This window comes from Cavia porcellus, unplaced genomic scaffold, assembly GCF_034190915.1.
Source record: "Cavia porcellus strain 051 isolate PalLab524CR breed Dunkin Hartley unplaced genomic scaffold, mCavPor4.1 scaffold_4, whole genome shotgun sequence".
In the NCBI taxonomy this organism is placed as follows: Eukaryota; Metazoa; Chordata; class Mammalia; order Rodentia; family Caviidae; genus Cavia; species Cavia porcellus.
The window spans coordinates 114,819,692-114,844,755 of record NW_026947487.1 but is presented as its reverse complement, the minus strand read 5'-3'; the positions used below and the strand labels follow the sequence as shown (position 1 = coordinate 114,844,755).

The 25,064-nt window shown below is 46.9% G+C and overlaps 1 protein-coding gene across 1 annotated transcript in view; it reads left to right on the top strand.

Annotated features, from left to right (window-relative positions):
* Nucleotides 1-5,279: 5,279 nt before the first annotated feature.
* The window catches only part of Cdyl2 (chromodomain Y like 2), a 158,057-nt gene continuing 138,272 nt past the window's right edge, over nt 5,280-25,064 (top strand). The window contains exon 1 of the mRNA XM_063247699.1: nt 5,280-5,681. Coding sequence (XP_063103769.1) covers nt 5,658-5,681 — 24 coding nt within the window. The 5' untranslated portion in view covers nt 5,280-5,657. The remainder of the gene's footprint in view (nt 5,682-25,064) is intronic.

The window sequence follows — 25,064 nt, the reverse complement described above, 5'->3', positions numbered from 1 at the left end:
GTTCTCTCTCACATTGTTTAAGTTTCTGCTCAGATGTTTCCGTGTTGGTGAGGCCTAACCGAAGCATCTTCTCTCCAAACCCACTCACCTGGCCCAGCACACCCATCCAATTCCCCTGCGTCCCTTTACTGTGCTTCGTTCATCCCCGATGCCTGTCACTGCCTGAAACATTAGTACCCTCTGCATGCCTCTGTTCTCCTGACTTACGTGTTCTGTCTCCTCTATTGCACTGTAAACTCCGTGAGGGCAGAGCATGACTTGTTTTGTTTAGCCAGAACAACACCGGGCATATTTCAGATAATGAATAAATATGACTTCACTTCAATTGTTGTTTTATTGTGGAAGTAAAATACTTTAAAATTATGATGAAAATAAAGTTTAACGACTAGAATTTCTTCACAACCTGAAAGAGATATTCACTTGAAAGGTTTTATTGGGTTTACTGCCTTTCTATAGAACCCTTGGACAGTCAAAGGATATTAATGAGACCTCTCAAGTTTGAAAGCAGTAACGGTTGTTGTAGTTATTATAACAGGTATCACTATCCAGCCTTTATCCGTGAGAGGTGTTCTGTGAGGATTGTCTCACTTAATTCTCAAGACATCCCTACGGAGCTTTGATCGCCTCAATTTGTAGGTGGGGTGTGGTGATTTTAAAATCTGTAAATTATTTGATAGGTCTCCCTTGAAACAGTGGTATGTTTTGGCTTGTGTCTAGATGTCCCCCCAAAGCCTCATGCAGTCCGAGGTGGGTTTTTTCAGAGGTGGCTAAGTATCATGTGTGACTGATTCATGATACAATGCTAGAGTTAGGGGTGCTAGGATTAAGAGTGGGTGATTATTACTAAATCAGTTCAGACTGATTCGGTGCTATTCTAATCCTGGTAGCCTGGATACACTATAAAGGACAGAAAGAGGCTTGTCTTGTCCATCGCTTGCTTTGCTACCTTCTGCCCACCATGAACTGTTTCTCCTCTGCAATATTTGTCTGCTTTATGCCACTCTGCCTGGGTGCCAGCTGAATATGGACTGAAACCTCTACAAACTGTGAGCCACAGAAACCTTTCCTGACTTTGCATGTCAGGTATTTTGTCTCGGCAATGACAGAAAAGCAATACAGAGCCTAATTTGCCTCCTCTTGAGGTAAGCTTAGCTTAGTAGCTCATTTAAGGCTAGAATATGTTGGCAGCGACAGAGTTTGGCACCCAAGATGAGATCTTCAAAGACACCGTGACTTCCCCACTGCTCTCTCCTGGCTTACCCAAGTGGGTCTCAGTTTTCTCATATTTAAAATGAGGGATCTACCTAGATGGTGTCCCAAGCTGCTCAAACCAACATGCTGCCAAACAACTCTGCATCAGTCTTGTAAGGACATCAGATCAGCTGCTGCCTGCTGGAACAAGCTGATGCTTTGCTGCTGTGTTGGATGTTGGGATGTTGAAGTTGGGAGGGGGGGGGATGAGAATGGTGTGAGAACACTCACAGCCGAGGGAGAGACCTGTGTGGCTAAGAGCTGAGGTCTCTTACCTTGAGAGGCATCTTGGAGGTGGATCCCTAGTCTGGTCAAGCTCTCTGATACTTGAGACCTAGTGGACACTCCACTCTGACGAGAGACCCTGAGCCAGAACTTCCCATGACTGCTGCTCCCCAATCTATAGTCACTGAGATTAGACTCTTGTTTGAAGCCACCAAGTTTTGGGGATAATGTATCACATCATAACATGTAACCAGTGCATCTGGAAATGGAAGGACAGGGAGGGAGAGTAAATAGCCTTAGACCGTACAATTAGTGCTGATGATGCAGGAATCAGAACCCAGTCGAGGCAGAGCTACAGCCCGTATGTTCAACCACTGCACAACACAGAGGGTCAAGGTTAAGTCTCGGTGCCTTGCTCTGCCATCTCTGTCAGGGCAGTGGGTACCACCTGCCCCTGGATAGTACTCTGGCTGGTCTCGCTAGAGTAAGGCCACCCCAAGCAGCTACTTCCTTTGCTTCTAAGTCCTGTTCTATCCCAGTTTGTTTTAGCCTACAACAGACATTTGTCTCTGCCATAATCCTTCTGCCATTCCTATGAACCTCTGTGCAACCCCACTTCCAGTGATGTAACTGGTAAAACTGCCAATCTTCCTATTCTCCATCCCCACAGGTGGTTGTGTGGCTTAAGCCTGGCCAGTTGTAATGTGTTATCAGTGACTGACTACAGTGATTGGATCAAAATCGGAGCACGTGAGCCAATCGGAGCCCTTCCCTGGGAGGTGTAGGTCCTGTTGAGGCATCAGCCTGGTTGAGGGGCCAGACGAGGTGCTGGGTTCTCAGCTGGAGGGAGGAAGCCTAGCTTCAGCAGTTCAAGGCCAGCGAACGTAGGGAAGTAGTGAGTGAGGCTGTCTTTATATTCTATGAGATCTTGAAGCAAGCCAATCACGAGGGGAATTCTGTCTTTCCTCCACCTACAAAACCGAGTAACTTGAAAGATAGGATGAGTGAAGTTCTGTATCACTTGCCCTTGAGCTGTGATTGGTGTGGAGAGTCTTGTGGAAGATGTCTCCCAGACCAATCCCAGCTCACCCTCGCTGCGGACCTGGAGCCGAGCTGTCCACTGATTGGTTCCTACGATGGCAAAGGCCCACTCCTCACCCCTTCTCAGGAAACGCACGCCTTTCCTGGAAGCCAGTGGTGGTCTAGGGGTAAACTCCAAATAAAATAGTGTGGCGATGGGTGGGTGGCTCAGTCGCTGGGTTTCAGGCCTTAGTCATCTGTGTATCCTTTCTTTCCTTACTTGCCTGCCCCTCCCCCAGGGCCCGACAAACAGACATCCTGTTAGTCATCGAGTCCTGTTGATCTGGATCAAATGCTTCATGGAAGTAGGTGGGGTAAGCGAGCTCCTTTCCTCTTGAACATCTCACAGTTCCAGTTTGACTTCTTCATTTTTCCTGCTACTCCCAGGGACCACTGTGATGGTCTCCCCCTCTCTAAAACCTCGCAGTGGGGGATTTCTCACATTTCTTCAGACTTCGCTGTCTTCTAAAGTTTGATTGATCCATTTTTTCCATTGCTGATCTAAGTCAGACTTCTGAGCTTCGCGTTCAAGAAGCTCCACGAGTTGACCTGCATTTGCCACGCGAGGTCCTGTGACCGCCACAAAACCGTTTTCAGTCTTCTCAGTCCATCTTCCCCTGCTTCTGTCCCCAAACTGCACCGCTGACCCCCTTCTCTGAATCTGTCAGAGTCCCTTCTGTCTATCTCCTCCGTGAAATATTCCCCGGGCATCCAAGTCCACACCCCACGCCGAATAGACCCTTCAGGGGATGCTGCAAACAACTTTGTCTAGACTGGTTTTTCAGATTCTCACACTCGCAGGGAATCTCTGCCCAGCACAAGTCAAGTTTTGGTGTGTTCTCTAAACTACTGATTACACATTCAAATTTGGCTGAGCATATTATTTCCAAAGAAACCCAGTTTCTTTCTCGTCTTCTAATTCCAAATTACTTCCTCATGCCACGATAGTGCATTTATTTCCAAGAACAAATTAAGGATCATTAAAATTTGTTTGGCTACCTACAGATACAGAAGTGCTTATTATTATTTAAAACCATGACCATTAAAAAATGCCGATAGGGAAAGGAATGGGAATGCCTACAACAATTTCCAGTTTCTAAACCAATTTGGTGACTTTTAAAAGTTTGTCAGTCTAAATAGTCATGGTACAAAAGAGAGGAAAAGAAAGTGCTCCAAACTATATAACTGCATGTATATTTAAGTGTATAAGATAGAAAATGATATCACAGAGTTTTATTGGATCAATGAACAGAACTGTTTGCAGTATCATTGATGGAATGTCCACTTTACAAGCTTTAATTTTGTGACTTGAACAATTATTTCTAAGATGGCAATATGTAATCCATTAACTAGTGATTTCCTACTGTTCATTTTTTTCTGTAAATCTATATAACTTGTACCCTTTCTCTGCTTTTTTTTTCTTTTCTCCTTAAATAAAATTAAAAAAAAAAAAAGTTTGTCAGTCTATTAAACCATTCCTCGAGCTCTCTAGGAGGGCTGTTTGGAGTTTCATTCAGACAGAAACTACCTTTATTGAGTTCCATGGGGGTGGCCAGGCCGCATCACGTATATAGGGCTCCTCCAGTTCCACATCACCCAGGACGTAGGGAACAGCAGGTCATCTGGCCATGGCTTCACCCTTCAGAAACAACCCAGGGACGTGAATTACTCGCATACATCTTGAGAGAGTGAGTAGCTGGGCATTTTGGTGAGGGCCTGGGGTGAGGAAGACTGGGCCTCCGGTTTCCAAATAGCCTGACCACAAAGATCCAGTGATAAATTCACACACACAAACACTTAAATAAACAAATACATAAATACTTAAATATATATATTTATGTTTACATTTATGTAATGAGGAGCCTGTAAGCTCAAGGGTGACTTTTTATCCGTGACAAGAGTCTAGAGAGATGTCTTAAGAACAGTTTCCAGGGTAGAGAGCCCTTCTCTAGTCCCTGCAGCCCCGGAGCCTGCACACAGTAGGAACTCTCTCCTCGTGGCGGCCTGTTGAACGCGCCCTTGCACTCTTCCACGCCTTGAATGCCCTTGGCTTGTCGCCCCTCAGTGATCCAAAGTCTAGTGTTGGCAGGGTCAGCGGGGTGCTTGTACAGGGCCCTCGCGCATTTGGGTGGACTTTGCGAAATGTTTGTTGACTAACGGATAAGTGAAAGGATCCTGGGGCAGAAGGCTGGTTTAGGGAAGGCCGCGCCTGGCCCTAAAGACTTCGCGGGGTTCGTGGGGAGGCCACGCCGTCTTGGCTGGCTCTTCGGGAGCCTCCGGATGGGTCCTTTCATTCCTCTTCCCAGTGCCTCCACTTTCTGCTCACCCGCACGGAGGGGCAGGGGCCGCGCAGCCCCGAGGGGCTGGGTCTCCCCAAGCGAAGGGTGGGTACCAGACCCGAGCAGCGGGGCCGGGGGACCTGCTCCTCCCGCTGCCTCTACCTGCTTCCCCCGCCGCCCCTTCGCCGCGGTCCCGGGCCGGGCCGGCCCGCCCTCGGGCACCTGGCCCGCCACCCCCGGGGCCTGCCGGCCACCCCCAGGGCCGGGCCGAGGCGGCGGGGCCGGCGCGGCGCGACTCGGCCGGGGACCGGTCCCCTCGGGCGCGGCCGGGGCCGCCCCCGTCCCCCCCTCCCGCCGGGGGCCGGGCCGGGCTCCCGGGGGCGGGGACTCGCCAGTGGTAGCGGCGTCCCGGCCGGCGGCGGGCGCGGGGCGGCTTCCTGCAGGCGGCGCCGGGGCGAGCCGTGGCCGGCCGCAGCCACCGCCGCCGGGTCGCCGGGTCGCGGGGCCCGCGGCGCTCGGGCCGCGTCCGTGCTCCCGGGCGCGCGGCGCGGCCGTCGCTGCTGCCCGCGCTCGTGCCGCCTTCGCCGCCGCCGCCGCCGTCACGCCAGCCCCGCCGCCGCCGCCGCCGCCGCCCGCTCTGATTCTGCGCATAGGCAGCCCCCAAGCCTGTCATTCTGCAAAAACACAGTTTACTCAACACACCGCACACACGCGCACACACACGCGCGCACACACACGCGCACCCCGGCCCCGCGCGCACACGCACGGAGGGCGCGAGCGAGCAGACGCGCACACCCGGCGAGCCAAGTTCCGCAGCCTGGCATGGCTTCTGGGGACCTTTACGAGGTACGGGGACGCGGGGTGCGGGCCGGCCCCAGCCCGCGGGCGGCGGTGGCGGCGGCGGGAACCGGGCCGGACCGGGCCGGGCCGGGCCGGGCCGGGCGCGCGCGGAGTTCCGAGCCCGCGGCGGCGGCGGCGGCGGCGGCGGCGGGGACCGAGGGTGGCGGGCGCCGGCGCGCCTCCTCCTCCTCCTCCTCCTCCTCCTGCTCCTGCTCCTCCCGCGGCGCCCGCGCCCGCTCCCTCTTTCTCTTTCTCTCGCACACACACTCTCTTACTCCATCTACTTTGCGGCCTTGGAGGGGAAGGAGGAAGCCGGGCGGAGCCGGGCGGGGGAGGTAGCGGTCCCGGGGAGGTGGCTCTCGCCCGACGAGCCGCCCCAAGTACGGAAAGTACAGGTAAAAGTCGGCGCCGGACGTGCCGGGAATGCGGGGGGCCGCGGCGCGGCGGCGGGGTGCGGGCCGGGGGTGTGCGGCCCGGGCCGGGCTGGGGGCGCCGGAGACCGGGAGGGGGCGGCCGGGGGCAGCGGAGCCCGGCAGGGGCGCGGCGAGGTCCTGGGGGTGCGGGGCCGAGGGGGTGCCCGGTGGGGGGTTGGGAGGCGCCCCCCGCCAAGTCGCCCCCCGGGGGGCCGCGGCCCCTCCCCCCACCTGCTGACCCCCCGCGGCTCGCGAGCCCTCCGGGCTGGGGCGTGGGGGCGGTCCTTGCGGGTGTCGTGCTCGCCGGGCGCGGGAGGGGGCGCTGCGGAGGGCCCCGGGTGGCGGGGAGGAGAACATGGAAGTCGGAGGTGGGTGGGAGCACGTTGCCAGAGCACCGCGATGGGAGTGAGCGGGCTCGCGGCCCTGCCGCCACCCGCTGCGCCTACCTGGCCGCGGGTCCCCGCAGGTAGTGGCCGGCACTGGGCATTTTGAAAGGAGGGTTTCAAAAGTGGTGAAGGAAGACATTAGTCTGGCGTCTTTGAGACAATGGAGAAATGCCCACGACCTCTGGGGAAGTAGGGCTTAGATGACCCCAGAGCGCTGCTGTTCCTCCTTTGGGTCGGGACGGAGTGGACAGAACCAGAACCAGAACCATCACTGCTGTCTGGGCGAATGCGCTTAAAGAGATGTTGGTGCCCAAGAGAAGGTTCCTGATCAAGAAGCCAAGAGCGGGCCGTCTTCACCCAGAGGCCCTGCTGATTGTCCAGAAAACACCTTAGACGTTAGCCTGCCCTGGGCTCGCCCAGTACAGATCGGTTAGCCCTGGCTCTGTGCGCAAGGCTTTGGGAATTGGGATGAAAACCGATTGGGGTAGAGTTAGCTTTTGGGGTTAAGAGATGGTAGGGGTGACCCACAGTGAACTTCTCCTCTGGACCCTCATGGCCAGCCAGCGTCTTTCCAGATTGAGAGGGAGGGAAAAATATGCAAGGTCGCGCCTGACCTCGTGTGTGGCCAGGGCTTTGGGGGCATTCTGGGTTCCCTGAGGTGCAGTCATGAGCCATCCCCTAGCAGGCAGGCTCAGGTGGCCTTTTTAGTGCGTCTTTAACGAATGACACAAATTGTTGTCCCCTCGGTTGGTTCTGTGGCCTTTTCTTCACCCTATGCTGCTGACAAAGTAGATGAAGTTGGTTAGGGACTTGAAGAACGTGGGCCGAAGCCCAGCCAAAGGGACCACTCAGTGCCTTGGTCTCTTTCAAGGTGGCAGAGCAGTTTCTGAAATCAAAAGTCAAAACACAGCAAAATGGAATGTTCATGTTTCCTGAAGTATAACCAAGACTCGTGACAGGTCGGCCCAAAGTAGTTGTTGCTTGGGGGAGAAACTGGTCTTGTTGGGATCGTGGAATTTTCCATTGCAATTTGAGTCATCTTAGACGTCTTGCCTTGCCTGGGTGACAAGTGACATCCTGAAGACATTAAGAGGCCATTCTAGGAGCCCTTAGTACATCCTCATTTAAAGTTTGGGACTTATGCACCTTCCAGGGATAATTTCTTGTTTAATGTTCATGTCAAACTGCCCTGCTTAACATTGGTAATTATGGTTGCCGGGCCAGTGGGATATGGGAGGTTTTTACAGCGGCCTTGAAATATCTTAGCACCTCAAGAGTTCTTAGTGAAGTTCAATAAGCAGGACAATAATAATAATTACTTCTGTAATAGTAGGTAATTGTATTGGATGTAGAATGGTTTTCCTATGGCTATTTGCATAATCATTACTAAAAGGGCCAAATTGCATTATGAGAATATAACCACCGTCACATTTTTATAGCTTGGGTCCACATTGTATAACATACCCTGAGAAATTTTATTTGTTGTTCAAATTTTACCTTAAAAAACAACTCAGAAGTGCTAAGTGTGCATTAGCACAGAGATGTCTAACTGTAAATTGTTGTAGGCATAAAAAATAGGATGTTGATTTAAGAAAAATTCTTGGAATATTCAGTGCAATGACTGACCTTGAAAGAAAAAAGAAGGAAAGAGAGCTAAGTTCTAAGTTCCTAAGTATGACCCGAGTTAAATACCCTTGTGTCCATCAAATGGCTTCTCGTGACTTTTAACCAGCGTACTACATTCTGAGCGGGCTAAGAATGATTATTTACAGTTGCTTTATTTCACTTGTCTGTCTGCTGACATTACCTTTGACCCTTTATGGTGAAGATAATGATTTGGATTGTAGAGATTGTTTAACTTCTCTTTGGTGTTTCAGACAATTCGATTGTAAGGAGTAAACCTTCTCCAGGTAGCGTTTTGAAAGAAATAGGTGCTGGTTTTAAAGGCATCAGAAAAACGGGAATTTTGTGGCTGTGATGGCGCTCTCTAGTCCTAGTGAAGCAATACAGAGCCAAGTTCAGGTCCAGAGTTTTGCACCTCAGAGTGTTCTGCTTTGTTTCGCCTACAGAAGAGCTCTCGATCTCTTCTGATGTGTTGTAGCCATTGCCTATATGAAGGCGATTTGAAATACTGATCGATGTCACCTACTTGCCTGGATATAATGAAATTCCTTTCCTAGTGGTCTAATGTGGAACATAGGGTCACAGTGATGGCCCCTGAGCCAAGGGTAGGCCCACGCCTAGTGTGTGTGTGCACGTGTGTGTGCACACATGCTTGTCCTCAGTGGTGGATAAAAAACAAAAAAGATTTGTGGGTGTCTACTTACTTTGTCAATGTCCTCAAGGTTCTCTACCACCACAGACCTATTCTGCTTTGGCCCTTTATTAATCTGGTGCCAGTAGACATTAGAGTTGCAATGTGGGGATTTTGGTCAGTCATTTATGAAGCAGTCTGGGTATCAGGAAGACATCATCAGGGAATAAGAAACTCACTTGTGTTGGCTTCTCTTCTGTGGATCCTGAGTTCCTTGCATGTTCAGTTAGTCATTGACTGAATCATTGAACAAAAAACTGTCTTCAGTAAAATACTGTCTTATGTAAAATACTCTGGGGGAACCTTTGTTATTTTTCTAAGGAGTGTTACCCTCTTTTCCTTTTCCTTTAGCTGCAGGTCAAACTAGAGTTGATAAAACCACGTGTAGCATAGCTCAGCTCTCTGTCTTTGGGAGTAAGTGCATCTAGTCGTTACCGGAGAGGTCAAGTGTTTTCTATTGGAAAGAGGCAAAGGCCCTGGGCCCCAGCCGCTCGGCTTTGGGCTTTCCTTGCTGCTGGCTTATCTGATCCCTCTCCCTGTGATGAGCTGAAATCGCGGAGAAGGGTCTCCTCTTTGTTGGTAGAAATGTCCAAAGAGGGTTCTGTGTGTCTGCAGAGGAAATATGTAGTGGCAAGGTCACACTTCCTGAGGGGGACCTGGCAGTCCCTTCGCTGTCCACGTTCAGGGTCTTTAAAGGACACAGCTTTCTTTCAGATGTGTGGTAGGTCTTTATCTTTGGAGGTTGATACGCATCTTGCCCTCTCTATCCATAGAGCTTTAGATGCAGTGTGATTGTGTCTTTGTATAACATGCCATAAAATGCTTTCATTTCATTCCATATAAAATAAAAATAATAAAAGAATTGTAGTTGTGTTGAAAACAACTGAAAGTGACTGTGACCACGATGAACCCAGGCACCTCCACTCCGGCAGCCTACAGCAGATGCACTAAAAATAATGGAGCTTGTGGAGAAAACGGCGTCGAAGCAGACTACTGAAAACCTGTAGAACTTGTAATTAACATGCTAACAAAACACAGAAACAAACCTAATAAAAAGACAGCTTGGTTCAATTCCACTGGCTGGTGGTTTGCCTTTTGGAAGTCACTCCATTTTTTACAGGGTTCAAATTGAGTTTTCATTTCCTTGTCTCTGTAGATCATAAAGGCCAGTTTCATAAAAGTTAAATCTGGTCTGGGGCATAGATTCCTTCATGCCTCAGCGTAGGGAGAACCATTTTTATAGCTTCTTCCCCTGTTCCCAGGTTTACCCAGTAGGTTAATGGCACTGGGAGCACCATTAGATATATCACGCGTGTATCTAAAGCACCAGGTTCTTGGGCCCTTAACATAGCCTCTGCTGCCATGGGAGGTCTCCTGAACACCTTTCGAGCTTTGGTGCAAGGTCTTCTTACACTGCTGAGTTTATCTTGTGGGAGTGCTTGCCTATGGTTGCTTCAATACTACCAAGCTAAGAGAAGCAGCATCTGAACCAACACAACATTCTCATCCTGCTGGTGACGCTCTTCTATTGACCAATCATGTCTAAGAGAATTCCTGTCAAACAAATGTCTGCTAGTGGGACAGTCTGCGATATAGTATATTGAATCTCTCTACCAACTTTTGCAGTGAACACATAGCTTCAGATATCAGAGGAGTTGGGTTCCTTGGCACGTGCTAAGTAGCTGATAGATATGGATGGGTATATGATTCTCCCTCCTTTTGAAAGATATTTTAAGTTATCCCCAGCAGGAATGCATCAGCTTATTTTCAAGTAGATTTTTACGTCAGGTCCCCCCTTACCACAGGAGATCCCTTCTTCGGGGGCTTCAAATGTCCTTGAAAGGAGTTGCTGTGACTCTTTGTGGCCTGATCCTTGTGAGGAGCAGTCGAGGCCTGGAGATTGTAGATGGTCTCGTGTTGAGACCTGCATTTAGATTTCAGAGATCTTGAGTAGTGGAGATGTGCACTTCGATTTCAAAAATATTGGTTCTTTTTACCTCTTGGTTGGCAAAAGGAGGTCTGGATTGGGTGAATTCACAGAACCAGCATTAACATACCGAATACTGCATATGCTTGGAACCAGGGAAAGGATGATAGAGCTTAGGAGGCCGTAATTTAGCGGGAGATGAGTTAAGAACGCAGGCAGTTTGTCGTACAGCAGGATTAGTGTTGCCGCATAGAGAATGAGGCTGCCCCGCCTTGCCGAGTGGCTGTGTGCTCCAGCCTTTGGTGAATGGGAGAGGATTTTCCAGAGGCAGCGAAGCCTGTTGAAGATGTTAAACTAGGAAGTGAGAAAAATCAGAGTTTTGGAACCTAGTGCAACTATTACGGTCTCTCCAGTTTTGGAAAGCAATTTATATTTATTGTTGTATCTTTAACAATACAAAGCAAAAATTATAATACCTGAGAAAACTGTTAGGCATGTAGTATGCAACTGATGTTCAATAAATACTAACATCTGAGTTAAAGGTTAGCTTTTTGGTGTAGATACAAAGCTAAGATTGCAATTTAAAAAATTGGGATATAAGGCAATATTATCTATAACCTGTGTTGTTTTTTGCAAATATACTCTGTGAGGAGGAGAGCGTTTTCTTACACCCTAATGCATTACTCTACCTTGTGATTTTTTAAATGGCAAGTTCATTTTTCCTTGAATGTGGCATTTTTTTCTAAACTAATCCCCTGTTGTTGGATTTGTGGACTGTTTCTGTTTGTAGACCATTCTAAATACTGCTGTAGTGAACATCTATAACCACTATTATCTCTGTGTGTATCTTACTATTTTCCCCAGGATAAATTCTGAGAGATTACTAGTTTGAAGAGGGTGAACATTTTTAATGTAATTGGTACATAACCCCAGATTGTCCTTCAGAAATGTACAGTTAGATTGAAGGAAGACTGGAACCAGGGTGACCAGACAATACTGAACGCTTTTTCAGAGGTTGGAATGACAAGTGATGCTAGCTTAAATTAAGGGAGCGGGAATGCAAAGAAATGAATGCAATTGTAAGATTTAGAATGAAACAGGATAGTCTGATGTATCAGTCTGGATTATGTCTGGCAGCAAATAATAGAAAATGTACCACGGTGGTTTGAACAAGAATTATTCACTTACACGAGATAGTTTGAAGTTGGGTGGTCAGGACTGGTGTGGTGCTTTGGGAGGTCACAGGGTACCAGGCTGCCGTCAGCTTTGCTGTGTCCTCTTCTGCTTTGGCTTCCAGCCTCAGGTCGGTACATGGTGCAAGGCGGCCTTGGAGCTCTGTCTTTTTTTGATAGGAAGATGGAAAAAGGAAGGAAGGACAGAAAGGAGGAAGGGTGGCAGTGAAGTCATCTGTTCATGAACAGACAGTCTGCAAGTGTCTTACAACTCTGCTTTCATGTCATTGGCTTGATCATAATCACGTGATCAGAGCTAGCTGCAAGGGAGGCTGACCGGAAAATAATTTTCAGCTCTTGTCTCCTCTGTCCTTGAAAACAGCTTAATTGGAAGTATGTGGGGAGAGGGAAGGCAGGGGATAATTTGTAGGTTTTTCTAGATCCATTTGGTGAACAGGGGAGCCCTGGAGGGAACATTATTCAAAGGAAGGGGTACAGAGGAAAGGATATTAGGTCTGGGGAGTGTGTGGATCATCCACATATAGATATTTGTAGCTGCAGAGCGTAGGAGCCGGAGATAAGAGATGGGACCCATTAGCACATCAGTTACAGTTAGAGCCAAAGAATGGTGTGTAACCACAAGGCAGGGCCTGTGATGGGGGAAATGAAACGTTTCCGAGGTGGCAGGAGGGGAAAAAGATCACATTTACCAGGGGCAGCCAAAGAGGTGGAAAAGGAGGGTTTGCTATTATGCAGCGCAATGGAAGCCTTTGCTTTTAGAAGGGGGAATGGCTAGCAGTGTCCTTGGGTTTGATAACCAAGAAGTCGTCGCTGACCCCTGTGTGCAGCTGCTCCGCTGATTGTACTAGTGGGTTGCAAGGGTCGGATGGGGTGATGACGTGGATGTAGGGGTGTCCTGTGTGGGCAGCTCTTGTAGGAGTCTCAGGTGTGATGGGGAGGAGACAGTGAACCGGGAGGACACAGCAGTGTCTCCATTCCCATGCTTCTGTGCGTTTTGTACTTTGGATTCTAGACTTTGTGGTATTGGATCTAAATTCAAAGACGTGATTTTTCGCGTCTTTCCTGATGACCTCTGACGCTGTTTCTGATGTCTTCAGTAATGTTAACTGAAGAAAAAAATAGGACATGCATACCATAGTGATACAGAACTTTTCCAAGTAATGTTTGTTCCGGGAAAAGAACTTCCTAAGTTGAGGAAACGGGATAAAATTCTTCATGCAGAATTTTGTTACAGCAATGTTTGCCTCAGAGGAGAAGGAGGGTGGGCACAACCCACAGAGCTCTTGGTAAAGCAACGTGATGGTCAGGTTAGACATCAGATTGGCTGGGTTCAGCCCTCAGTTTCTCCTGCAAAGACTGACCCAGGTATCGCTGTGAAGGTCTTCTGTAGATGAGGTTAAAATGCATAATCAGTTGACTTTTTAAAAGTAAGAGAGATTATCACAGATAATCTTAATGGGCTTTAATTAATCAAATAAATGGCTATCTGGGAGAACTGGAAATTCCACCTGTGGACTGCAGCTCCGTCCACGCCCGAGAGTCCAGTTGCCCTTCCTGATGACCTGCTGTGTCACAGGGCTGCGTAGCCAGCCCCACACTATAAGTGCTGGTTCCTTGCAGCGGCCCTCTTAAGGTCCCTATCCCAGTGCCTGTGTGTCCGTACTATGCCGTTTGATACATTTTTAAAAAGTATTTTTCTTTTTTTTAAATTTTATTTTTAAAAATTTTGTAACCTTTTTTAAAATTGAAAAAATAATTTTATGGAAAAAAGGTAAACTAAAACTTCATAACAAAATTATAGGAGAATAACGAATAGTTAATACATTCCAAGTAGTTATCTTTAAAGTAAGTAGCTCAGGGTACAAGATAGAGGCATAACAATTTCTCCAATCGATATTAGCACAGACCTTCCTTTTAACGAACTAACAGTATAACTGGCTTGCGTTTTTCCCCTTCTCTCTACTGTGCTTTCCCTTTTCACCCCCCTCGTTCCTTTTTCCTTTTGAACAATTTCTTCCCATTTCACAGTATCTATTGTAGATTTTAGCATTTGTTTACTCTTTCAGCTTCTCGTACCACAGATGCAATACGCTGTTTACACACGAGTCTGACTTATTTCAGTAATGAGTATGGTCTCAGGTTGCATTCATTTACCTACACAGCGCTCAAGTTTATCCTTCTTTATGGCTGAGAAGCACTCAATTGTATAAAAATACCACATGGTTTTTTCCATACCGCAGTAGATGGGCATTTGGGTTGTTTCCAAGTGTTAGCTATGACAAATCCGGCAACTATGACATGAGTGCACATATACTGCTGTTGTTCTGTATTTTTAATTCTTTTGGGAAGGTACCCAGGGGAAAGCTCGGTCTAATGGGTTCTCTAATCGTGAGTTTTAGAGGACTTTCCCCACTGGCTGCACCAGTCTACACTCCCACCAACAGTGGAGAAGGGTTCCTTTTTCCCTGCAGGCCCGCCAGCATTTGCTATCGCTTGATTTCTCGATGACAGCCAATCTTTCTGGAGTCAGGTGGAATTTCAGTGTCATTTTAATTTGCATCTCTCGATTGACCAGCGATGTTGAACATTTTTTCATATATTTGTTTGCCATTTGTAGTTCTTCATCTGAGAAGTGTGTGTTCGTCTCAGATGCCCATTTGGTGAGTGGGTCTTTGAATTTGGAAGGGTCTGACGTTTTTCAATTCTTTACATGTTCTGCATAGAAGTCCTTTGTCTGAGGGACAGTTAAGCCTTGTGTAATCTTTTGAACTTTGGTGGTCACTGTTTTAAAAAGGGAATCTCTTGCATCTTTGAAAACTCTCCTGACGAGTCCATACTTTCTTCAAATGGACGCTTGCTTGTTAGTAGCTCAGTGCCTTGGTTTGTGTGTCTGAAGAGGGCAGGATTGGAGCTCTGGGCTGTGGAGCAGAGCTAGTATCTCCAAGGACCCATCGGCCCAGCAGTCCTCTCACTGCGACTGTCTGCGAAGCCCTGCTCCAGATGGCACGCGGGGTGTGCTTGGTCCCAAGGGTAGGGCATTCTTGGGTCCAGAATTCACCCTACCGGGGTCCAGGTGGCTCTGAGAAGTGGGTGAATGGTGGGGGTGGTGGAGTAACTCTTTCTGTCCTGATCCTGCATGGTTGTGCTCCTGCGTTGTCCTGTGAGCCTTAGCCAGTGGGTGATGCCACTGCCACTCAAGGGCCCACTGGAAGGCCCATACTAGGCCGGGCCTTCAGATATGACAGTTTCCCAAGAAACTCTGGGGCTTGGTTGTCATTTTGTGTCTTAGTTTCTCTTCAAAGGGTGCTGCTCCCAAACTGTTCCCTTTTGACTCTGGGCCCTCTGTCATTCCAGAGTCTCCCCGTGCTGACCTGTCCCCATTTCACTTGTTTGGGACTTAGGGAAATGTTGGCCTGGAGACTGGAGGGTGCATCTGTGGAGCCGGGGCTCTCAGCCACTCTGTTGTGCTAGGAATTCCCCTGCTGAGAGGATTGCGGGGTTCTCAGATGCTCTGTCGGGGAATTTTCCTCCTGCTTTCTGTTTCCTTGTCTTCTAGTCTTGTGTTTTAAAGTTTATGTGTCGGGTCAAGGGTTTAGCTGTGGTGACACATGTGCCTGCCTGGCAAGTGCTGGGTCGTGAGTTTGATATTCCTGGTTAAAAAAAAAAAGAACCCCCCCCCCCAACAACAACAAAATAAAGTTTATGTGTCAAGGATCTTATCAGTAAACTGGAAGGTACACAAATGCTGGATTTGGATTTTACTTACTATTTTTTTTTTCTTGTGACAGGGCCTCACTGTGTAGTTTAGGCTGGCCTTGAACTCGTTATGTAGCCGAAGGTGGCCTAGAACTTGTGGTGAACCTTCTGCCTCAACCTGCCGAGTGTTGGAATTACAGGCATGCACCACCATGCCTGGCTTTCACTTAAAAACAGTTGTTTGTTCAAAAATTCATCAATCAAGTATTTATTATATGTTAACTATGTACCTAGACCTATGCTTAATTCTGGGGCTATAGCCATGAATGTCTTTAAAACTACCGTTCAGAATATAATAATTAAATCCCCAAAACCCACATAGAGCTCTAGACTGTAATTTTTTTTTGAACACATTGGAGTTTTCTTTATGTTAAAAACATGTGTCTAGGGTCAGCTCTTTTTGAGCAGGTCTCAGAATACAGATTTTTCTGCCATATCTGCATATATGTATGTATGTATCTATATGAACTTCTGGTAAATGCACTGTTTTAGTAACACATAGGTTCAGGCCTATCCATGCCTTCTCACATAAAATTATAGAAACAAGAATACTTTTACTGCACAGTCTCAGCCCATGCTACTCAAGGTTCAGGTGCTGTGATTGCTGAGTGTCCTAGACATGGCTTAATAACCAGTGTGCGGTAATAACGGATGTCTAACACACGTCCTTATATCTGTGTGGTCACTGAGAATTCCGGGTCCTTCTGCCCTGACTTAAAGGTGACTTATGGTTGTGTTAGAGATTCAACCATGAATCAGACGTCTCCTCCTTCACATCAGACTGCAGGTCAGGTAGCGTGCATGCTATCCCGAGCTCTCGAGATGAGATGATTCAAAGGAACCAGACCCAACCCAATCTAGTACCACTTACAGATCCTTTTCAGAGCATACCCAAGGTCGTTAAGTCCAGGCAGACCAAGTTCAGAAGGAATCTTACTGCTGAGGCTGATTTAGGAAGGTGGGGAACCTTTCTTCGAAAGGTTTTGCTGTGAGAAGTAGAATTTACCGTTCTCAGTTAACTTAGTGATAAGAAAGCACCCCAAAATAAACTTACAGAAGACATCTATGCTAAGCTCTTATCACGTGGGTCCATTTTTAGGGGCGGAGTTTCTGGAATACTTTAGGGGAAATGGTTTAACGCTGAGCTCCACTTTTTCTGCTGGCCTCCAAGCGCTGTGCGAGCGGGAGTGTGCCTGGTTATTCTGGTGTATTCTCAGCGGCTCGCACGTTGCTGGGCACATGCAGGGTCAGCCTCTCAGTAAGGACTCACTGCGTGATTGAAAACCCTGGAGTGTCTCACTTCCTGGCCACCTCTGCTTTCCTTCAGTGAGCTGGTTTTTTTTTTCTCCTGCTTCCCATGTGGTGTTAATTTCTTCCTTTTCCTGGAAGAGCACTTCAGATTTTCATGGAAATTCCAATTTCCATCCTGCCTTCTGCTGGATTATATTAGGTTTTTAGATATCCAAACTCCCTTCAAGCAGATTGGAGCCATCACAGCATTGTGGGGGCAGCCGTCCCGAGAGTGGCCGTCCTGTTGGGGTACCCGTGTGGAGCACGCAGAATTGGCTTGTGCCTCTGCTCTTTCCGCTCTGCCTCTCTGCCCCAGCCTCAGTGGCTTGGCCAGTTGCGTGCACTGTTAGTCTTAGGTTAGGCTTCCTGGACTCTGGGATGGAGACTCGAGCAGGGCGTTTGCTGGGGAATGAATGCTCTCGGGAGCCATTCCTGTAAGGGTATTGGAAGGCGGGACCGAACAGGTGGGGAAGCTGCCCTGCAGTGAGGTCGCAGCCCTGGAGCTGTGATGGGACCTGCAGAAATGTCCCCCTCTGAGGCAAAGAGAATGGGCTTCCTGCTCCATGTGCTACCCAGTCGTTGTTGGGGACTCATCCAGTGAGGGACTGAGCAGGTGGCTTTGAGGGGCGTGTTTATGAGTCTTTAGCAGCAGAGAGATCCTAGTGGCTGTGGAGGTGGGTCTCCATCCTGAAGAGGAGACTTGTGTCGCATCACAAACCTTGTATGTCTTGTTGCTTTTCACTGGCAGTCTGCTGTGAATAGTCGCGATACACATCTTTTTCCTTGGTTCCTCTTTTGAATATATCATCTGTCATTTGCTAGTGTCTTGGGGCATGGGTGGTGATGATCTGAGTCCTGACAGCCGGCTTTGTGTTAGGATCACAGCTGTGAGCACCTTGACTGTGCCTGCAGCGCATAGCATGGGTCTTTAAACCTAAAATATTCAAACTTGAATTTAGGACTTTCCTCCTAGGTTCCTGACTTCCCTCTTGTTCCCTCCCAGGCTAGGAAGATGACCTCCAGATGCTGAACCTGTTACGTTGAATCAGCAACCTGCACAATTCTGGAATCTATCTTTCTTCTTCATGTTCACACTCTCCACGTTAACTCACAGGTCTCCTCCCTGACTTGTGTTATTCCGACAGCTCTCAGCTTGATATCTCTGGAGTCAGTTTTGCCTGCTCCCGTTTTTCTCCGCACCTTATTTATGAGCATCTTCCTGAAATCCCCATTTTATCCTGCCTGTCTCCTGATGAACTACCTTTAAGTGATGCGTGAACTTTTGATGATTTGATCCTTCTGCTTGTTTCTCTGTGCATAATACATATATTCTATCCTGAGAGCTGCTTCCAGTCCCATGAACGTGTCATGCTCTTCCCTTTAACCATACTCCTCCAAAAGGCAGGAAACTGTTTTTGCTGACCACTGCCCGGTCTTTACTTGCTTGACTCCTGCTCATCCTCCCGTCTCAGCTTAGTGGTTGCATTTGGCAAAGTGACCTTGGCTCATCAAGGTTTCCTGCCCCTTCTGGAGGCTTCTGTGGAGCCCTGCTCTGCTAGCATGATAGTACTCACTTGAAAATGTTGTAATGCATGATCTTATTTTTTGATTCTCCTACTAGATTGTGAGCTTTGCAAGGACAGTCAGTGAATCCAACTGGCTCGTTCCATCTTTAACCCCTAACACAATGCAAGAGTTAAAACACAATCCGAGTAATGGAAGAATGAATCTGTTCAGATATTTCACCTGCATGAGAGTTGGAATGGTCTCAGGCATCACTGCAGCCTGTTTGATATAATGCTTATGGGCATTTTTGTTCTTTTACTTTTCCTGAATTCTCAAGTGTGTTTTCTGTGTCTTTATTGATCAGTTAATCAGTGAACATTGTTTTTCTGTAGGCCAAGCTCACCGAAAGTATCCAGCTTTGTGTTTTCAATAAAGATAACATAGTCCTGTGTTCTGAAGGTTGCTGAATCCTGGAGTTGGTGGGGAATTTTGAAGTCATCTGTTCAGTGTTTCACTAACATCTCGAGTAGGTGATAAAATTGAGGGCTTCTTCTGTTCTGAAATACAAAGACGGGCCATTTGTTTTCATTGATATCTGAGCATGTCCTGCATGAGACAGAGGCCCTACCTTCTCAGCCTTTCGTGGAGAATCCTTGAAAATCTTGACATCATCATCATTTTCTTGGGGGCGGTTTTAGCAAAGGAGGCCGGTGCAGCTCAGCACGGCCTTGAGTCTTGCTTCATTTTCTGGGTGAGGAAGAATGCGGCCAGGCTCTGGTGTCCCGCCGCTGACGTCACAGGCCTTGACATTACGGGGAGCACCTCCTACCCTAACTTAGCCTGGAAGCCCAGACTCCTGTGTGCACTGTTGGGAGTCAGACCACGCAGTGGATCCAGAGTGTGCTATTGCTGGTCGGTGTTGGTCTCCTTGAGCTTTGCAGACACCTGAGGGTAATCAGTGAGCGCTGTCTGAGAACAGGAAAGGAAGCCATTCTTCCTGCTTCTGCATGTTGAGAACATGCAGACCTGGTGCTGATGTCAGAGCACCGCAGGAGGACTGTCCATGTTGTCACCACCATGCGGGGTGGTTTAGCCACGCTGCCTCAGAAGCCGCAGTGTCCGGAGCCCTCAGGATTCTGATGGTGGAAGCTGTTCTGTTTGTTCTCAGTGTCGGGTTGCGTTTCTCCAAGCTTGGAAGCGCCTGGGTGGAGAACATTTGGTCACATGACCTGGTCAGTCTCGTGGCCTCTTTCAGCTCTTTATGGGCCTTTGCAGTTTTCTGTATGCATTTTTCATTTTCTTCCGGGCAGGTGTGGTCTTTGCATCCCTTCACCATTGGGATTGGCAGGATTGTGTGGCTGAAAATTTTTCTTTGCTCTTATGGATTGGTGGACCGCTAGGCTTTCACGGGTGAGGTAAACAATCCCAGATTCTAGCGAATGCATCCACACACTTGGTATTTTAAAGAACTAGCAGAAAATACATGCCCCTACTTTGTACTAAAATTAAAATAGCGTGTTCAAATAAGTGGAGCTATTGATGAAGATGCTTACAGAAACAGAGCTTGAAAGAGATACATAATGCTGTGTCTTTACCACTTGAGTGTCGAGATACAAAGTCCTGACGGTAATTTACCCCTGAACTTTTCTGTAAGAAACACAAACTAAATAGAGGAAAGCCCAGCCAAAAGATAATAAGAATAGATATGCAAATATAAATATAGAGAGCTTTTTTCTTTCTTAGATGTGGAGGGCTTGACATTTCTGCTGATTCTAGCGCGGAGTCTCAGAGGTGAGAGCGCTTTGGATACCTCCGTGGGGTCCCCTGCTGGCACTTCTGCGTCTGATCGATCACCCAGCTCTTCAAGGAAACGTCCCGAGGACAGGGTCCCCCACTCTGTGACAGGCAGCCTCTGCTGAGCCTTTGGCAGAGTTCTGGCAGCTGGGAAATTCTCTGCTCTGTGAGCTGAAGTTGGCCTGGTCCAGTTTCCACGTGTGGAGCATCGAATTCGGGCCCGAGACCTGCGGGTTTCTTTTCCTCTGCTGTCTTCCTCCTCTAAGGCTTCCTTCATCCCTTCTGGCAGAAACAACAATTTTTTTTTAGAAAAAGATTTTACTTTATTTTTAATTGACAAGTAATGTACATATTTATAGGGTACACTGTGGTGTTTTGATGTGTGTCTGGATTTGGAAATGATCAAATTGGAGCAATCAGCACACCTGTCACCCCAAGCACTGATTGTTTCTTTGAGACGGGAACATTTGAAATCCTCTTTCAGCTATTTTAAGGTGCACAGAACGTTATTATTGATTACAGTCACTTTGCCCCACAACTGAACGCGAGAACGTGTTCCTCCTATCGAATGGTAATTGGCACACACTGGTCAACACCTCCCTGTCCTCCACTCCCACCCCACCCGGCCTGGCCTCTGGTAGCCAGCATTGCACTGTCCACTACTATGGACTCGGGTATTTGTGTCTCCGTGCCTGGCTTACTGCACACACCAGTGTCCACTGTCCACATTGTCACCAATGACAGAATTTCCTCCTAATGCAATACCTGTCTACCTGTCATTTTAAAAGTGTGTTTATCTATTGATGGACATGTTTGTTTCCGTGTCTTTCCCAGTATAATGCAGCAGTAAACACGGATATGCATATACCCTTTAGGCCTCCTGATCTCAATCCCTTTGGAAGCAGCTGTCTGAGGAACTGCTGTACTCTTTTCCATTAACAGCTGTACTAATTTGCAATACCACTAACAACCTATAAGCTTTCCCCCTTTTTTCTTATCCTCACCAACACTGGTTAGCTTTCATCTTTTTGATGATAGCCAGTCTGACACGTGTGAGGTGATAATTTGCTGTGGTTTTTGCTTGCATTTTTTTCTGATGATTTAGAGATCTTAAATGTTGTTTTAAAACTATAGTAATCAAAACAGCATGGTACTGGCGTAAAAACAGACACAATGGTCAATGGAGTAGAATGGAAAGAACAGAAATAAACCCACACATCTGTGGCCAATTGTGTTTTGTAAAAAGTGCCAAGAATACACATTGAGGAAGGAACAGTCTTTTCAGCTATTGGTGTTAAAAAATTCAATACCCATATGCAGATGAATAAAAATGGACTATCTTATCTCTAAGAATCATCTCAAAATGCATAGAAACTTAAATGTAAGATCTACAACTATAAAATTACTAGAAGACAATACCAGGAGAAAATCTCCATGACATTGGCCAAATCAGAGATTTCTTAGATATTAATCCAAAAGCTCAGACGATGAAAGCAAAAATAGACACATGGGATTGTTCCAAACTAAAGAGCTTCTGCAGAGCAGAAGAAACAATTGGTAGAGGGAAGAGACAGTCCACAAATTGGGAGGAAATATTTGCAAATCATATATTAAATAAAGGGAAAATTCCCAAAATACACCAGTATTCAATTTCTCGGCATCACAAAAATAACCACTTAGAAAATGGGCAAATGGCTTGATTAGGAGTTTCTTTTCTTTTTTTAAATTTTTTTTTTATTATTTTAAGGTAGTGAGATACAACAGAAGAAGACAGAACAAAGCCAGTTTAGACACTGTAGTGGAATTGGTACAGAACTTCACAGCAGGTTACCGTGATAACACTAATTGGTACCACAGTATATCTCGTTATCTTTGCAATAGTTGTTCTTTCAATCAGGTATAGCAAAATAAAATAAAATAAAATACAGAACATTATAGAACTTATCAAAACAGAATATTGAATAGAGCAATGCCATTAATTAGAATAAAGCAGATACAGTGGTAAAAATGTTTGCCTTCAAAGAGATGGTAGAAGGAAGTCCCCCTTATTTGCAATATTGCATGTGGTCGGCCTCCCAAGAGATGCTCAGACCTCTGGCTCCCATCTGCTGATGGGGTGGGGGTGGGTTTCTTTCCTTTCCTTTCCTTTTTCACGGTCTTGCTGTGTGGTTCAGGCTGGCCCTGAACTCACTCTGTAACCCAGGCTGCTCTCTGAGTCTCCAGATTGCCAGGATTATAGGCATGTGCCACCACGCCCAGTGTGATTAGAATTTTCCTAAAAGAAGACGTACACGGGGCCAGTTTGACCCGCAGCATTTCCTGTGTGTCACCTTTTGTCCCCACAGCATATCCAAGGTGAGCTTGTGAGGAGGAAAGCTGAGCTCGTCACTGTGTGCAGAGTCCCGCTGACCTCCTGTTACTGTTAGGCAGAAGTCCCAAATGATGAACGCCGGTGAATCCCTGCCTGCCTTTCCTTTGCCTTGTGACCTCTTCCTACTGTGTCCCTTCCAGCCCCAGCTGGTCTTCCCTTACTGGTTTTTGGAATCTTAAATTGGTTCACGAAGGGCTTCATCCCCGGCCGCAGCCCGGGTGACCTCGTTACCCATTCTCTGAGCTCCCTGTGTTTCTCCAAAGCATGGATTGCTGTGATGGGCCACTTACTTTGGCCCCTCCTCCCTGTGTTTGCCCACGGCCTTGATCAGTGTGGCTCTCTACTGCTGTGCCATTGGAGGACTGGCTTCTGGACGGTGGGTCCTGTGTACTGAGACCAGCACCCACAGCGGGAGGGTGCTTGTGGGCATCTTCCAGGTGTTTCTGGAGGCTCTGCCCCATGAGATCTTTAACTTGTTTTCTTCCGGATGAAGCATCGTTATTTTTTTCCCTCTTGTTCTTGATTTAGTTTCTCAAAGCTTGATCTCTTGTGGATAGTCTCAAGCCTGTGCATGCCCTACTTTTTAATGTATTACCTAGAATAATTCTAGGTTTCACCAGCAAAGGTCGTATCTTACAATTTGGACTGCAGACTTTTAATTAATTTAGTCTGAGGAAAAGCCACAACCTGGTAAAAGCAGTGGTCTTAGACGTGGGCAGTGGGTGAGGTGGTGCTCAGAGGAGCGTGATAATCTTAAACGTGTATGTTAAAAAGCAAACAGTCAGCACTGATTTTAACAAGTCACAAAAAGAATAATAAAACCAAAGCATGCCACAAAGAAGGAACACATTTAAATAAAAGCAAAAACATTATTTAAGTAGATGCAAAAACAGAACAAGTGCATTACTGCAGGTTATAGCTGTACTTTTTAATGTTAGTTTTACATACAGTATTTTTTACTATGGTCAGATATGGATACTGTGAAGTTTTCCATTTTAATTTTTTTTAAATGTACAGGTCTACAGCATTTTGCACTTGGACAATCTCGTGCCGTGTGTCACCACTATCTAGTTCTAGATTAATCACCCTAAATAAAAACTACATGCGGCCCAGTACGCGGTCACCCGCCCCTTCCCCGGCCCCTGAGATCAGGTGTCTACATGGGCCCGTATTGGGTATTTCTTACAGGAAGAACCGTACAGCGCACGGCTTTCTTTAGTTGGCATATTTTGGTCTTAGCATAAGGCTCTCAGGGTCCATCCACACTGTGCCATAGAATCTGAGCTTTAGTCTCTTGTGTGACCGTGTTAATGTTCCCTGGTGTCTGTACCGTGTTTTGTTCATTCGTCTGTTGCTTCTCTTCATTGGGCTGTTTCTGCCTTTTAGCTATGGTGAGTAACGCTGCAGTACTGTTGGCCTGCAAGTATCTGTTTCTTTTGTGAATATCTGGGATGAACTGCTGGGTTACGCTATAATTCTGTTTAACTTTGTTGAGAAATTGCCGAATCATTTTCCCTAGCATCTACTCTCTTTTCATAACCGTGTTGCACAAGGGCTCTAGCTTGTCCATATCCTTGTCAACACTTGCCATTTTCTGTTTAGGTTTTTTTTTTTTTTTTTTTTTGGTCTTTTTGAGGCAGGGTCTCCCTGTGCAGTTCAGGCTGGCTTTGAGCTCACCTTATAGCTTAGGCTGGTCTCCAATTTGCAACATTCCTCCTGCCTCAGCCTCCCACCAAGGTTGGGATTACAGGTGTGTGCCGCCACGCCTGGCTTTTTCTGTTTAGTTTTGATTTTAGTTATTTTAGTAGTTTTGAAATGGTATCTCATTGTGGTTTTGATTTGCATTTCTTTAAATAGCTAATGATGATAGACAACTTTTCCTGTGTTCGGTAGCCGTTTGTGTATCTTTGGTATGTGGGCCGCCGAAGCGTACACTTGTGTATCTTTGGAGAAATGTCTGTTCAATGCCTTTGCCCTTTTTAAAATTGGGTTGCTTGTCTTTTAGGTTTTGGTTGTAATTTTTAAAAATATACTGTGGATTCTAATTGTCAGACCTGTGATTTGAAAATGTTTTCTCTCACGTGGCCTGCAAGTAATTTCTCCCATTCTCCTCTTCCTGACAGTGAGTGACTTTAACATACCAGACTTACGATATTAATGGTGTCCAGTATTCCTGTTTTTTTCTGTGTTTTTGGTGTCATATTTTAGGCTAGTCAATCACTGGTTAAATAGAAGTGGAGAAAAAGGGCATTGCTGTCTGTCAAACCTCGAATAGGATGTTAGCGACGGGTTTTCATGAAGACCCTTTGTTGTTTTGAGATAGTTTCATTTTATTCCTAGTTTTGTAAATTTTACATAATCATGAAGAAACGCTGTCTTTTTCAAAATGCCTTTTCTGGGCATTTGAAGTGGAAGGGGTTATGTGTTTTCGTTCTATTT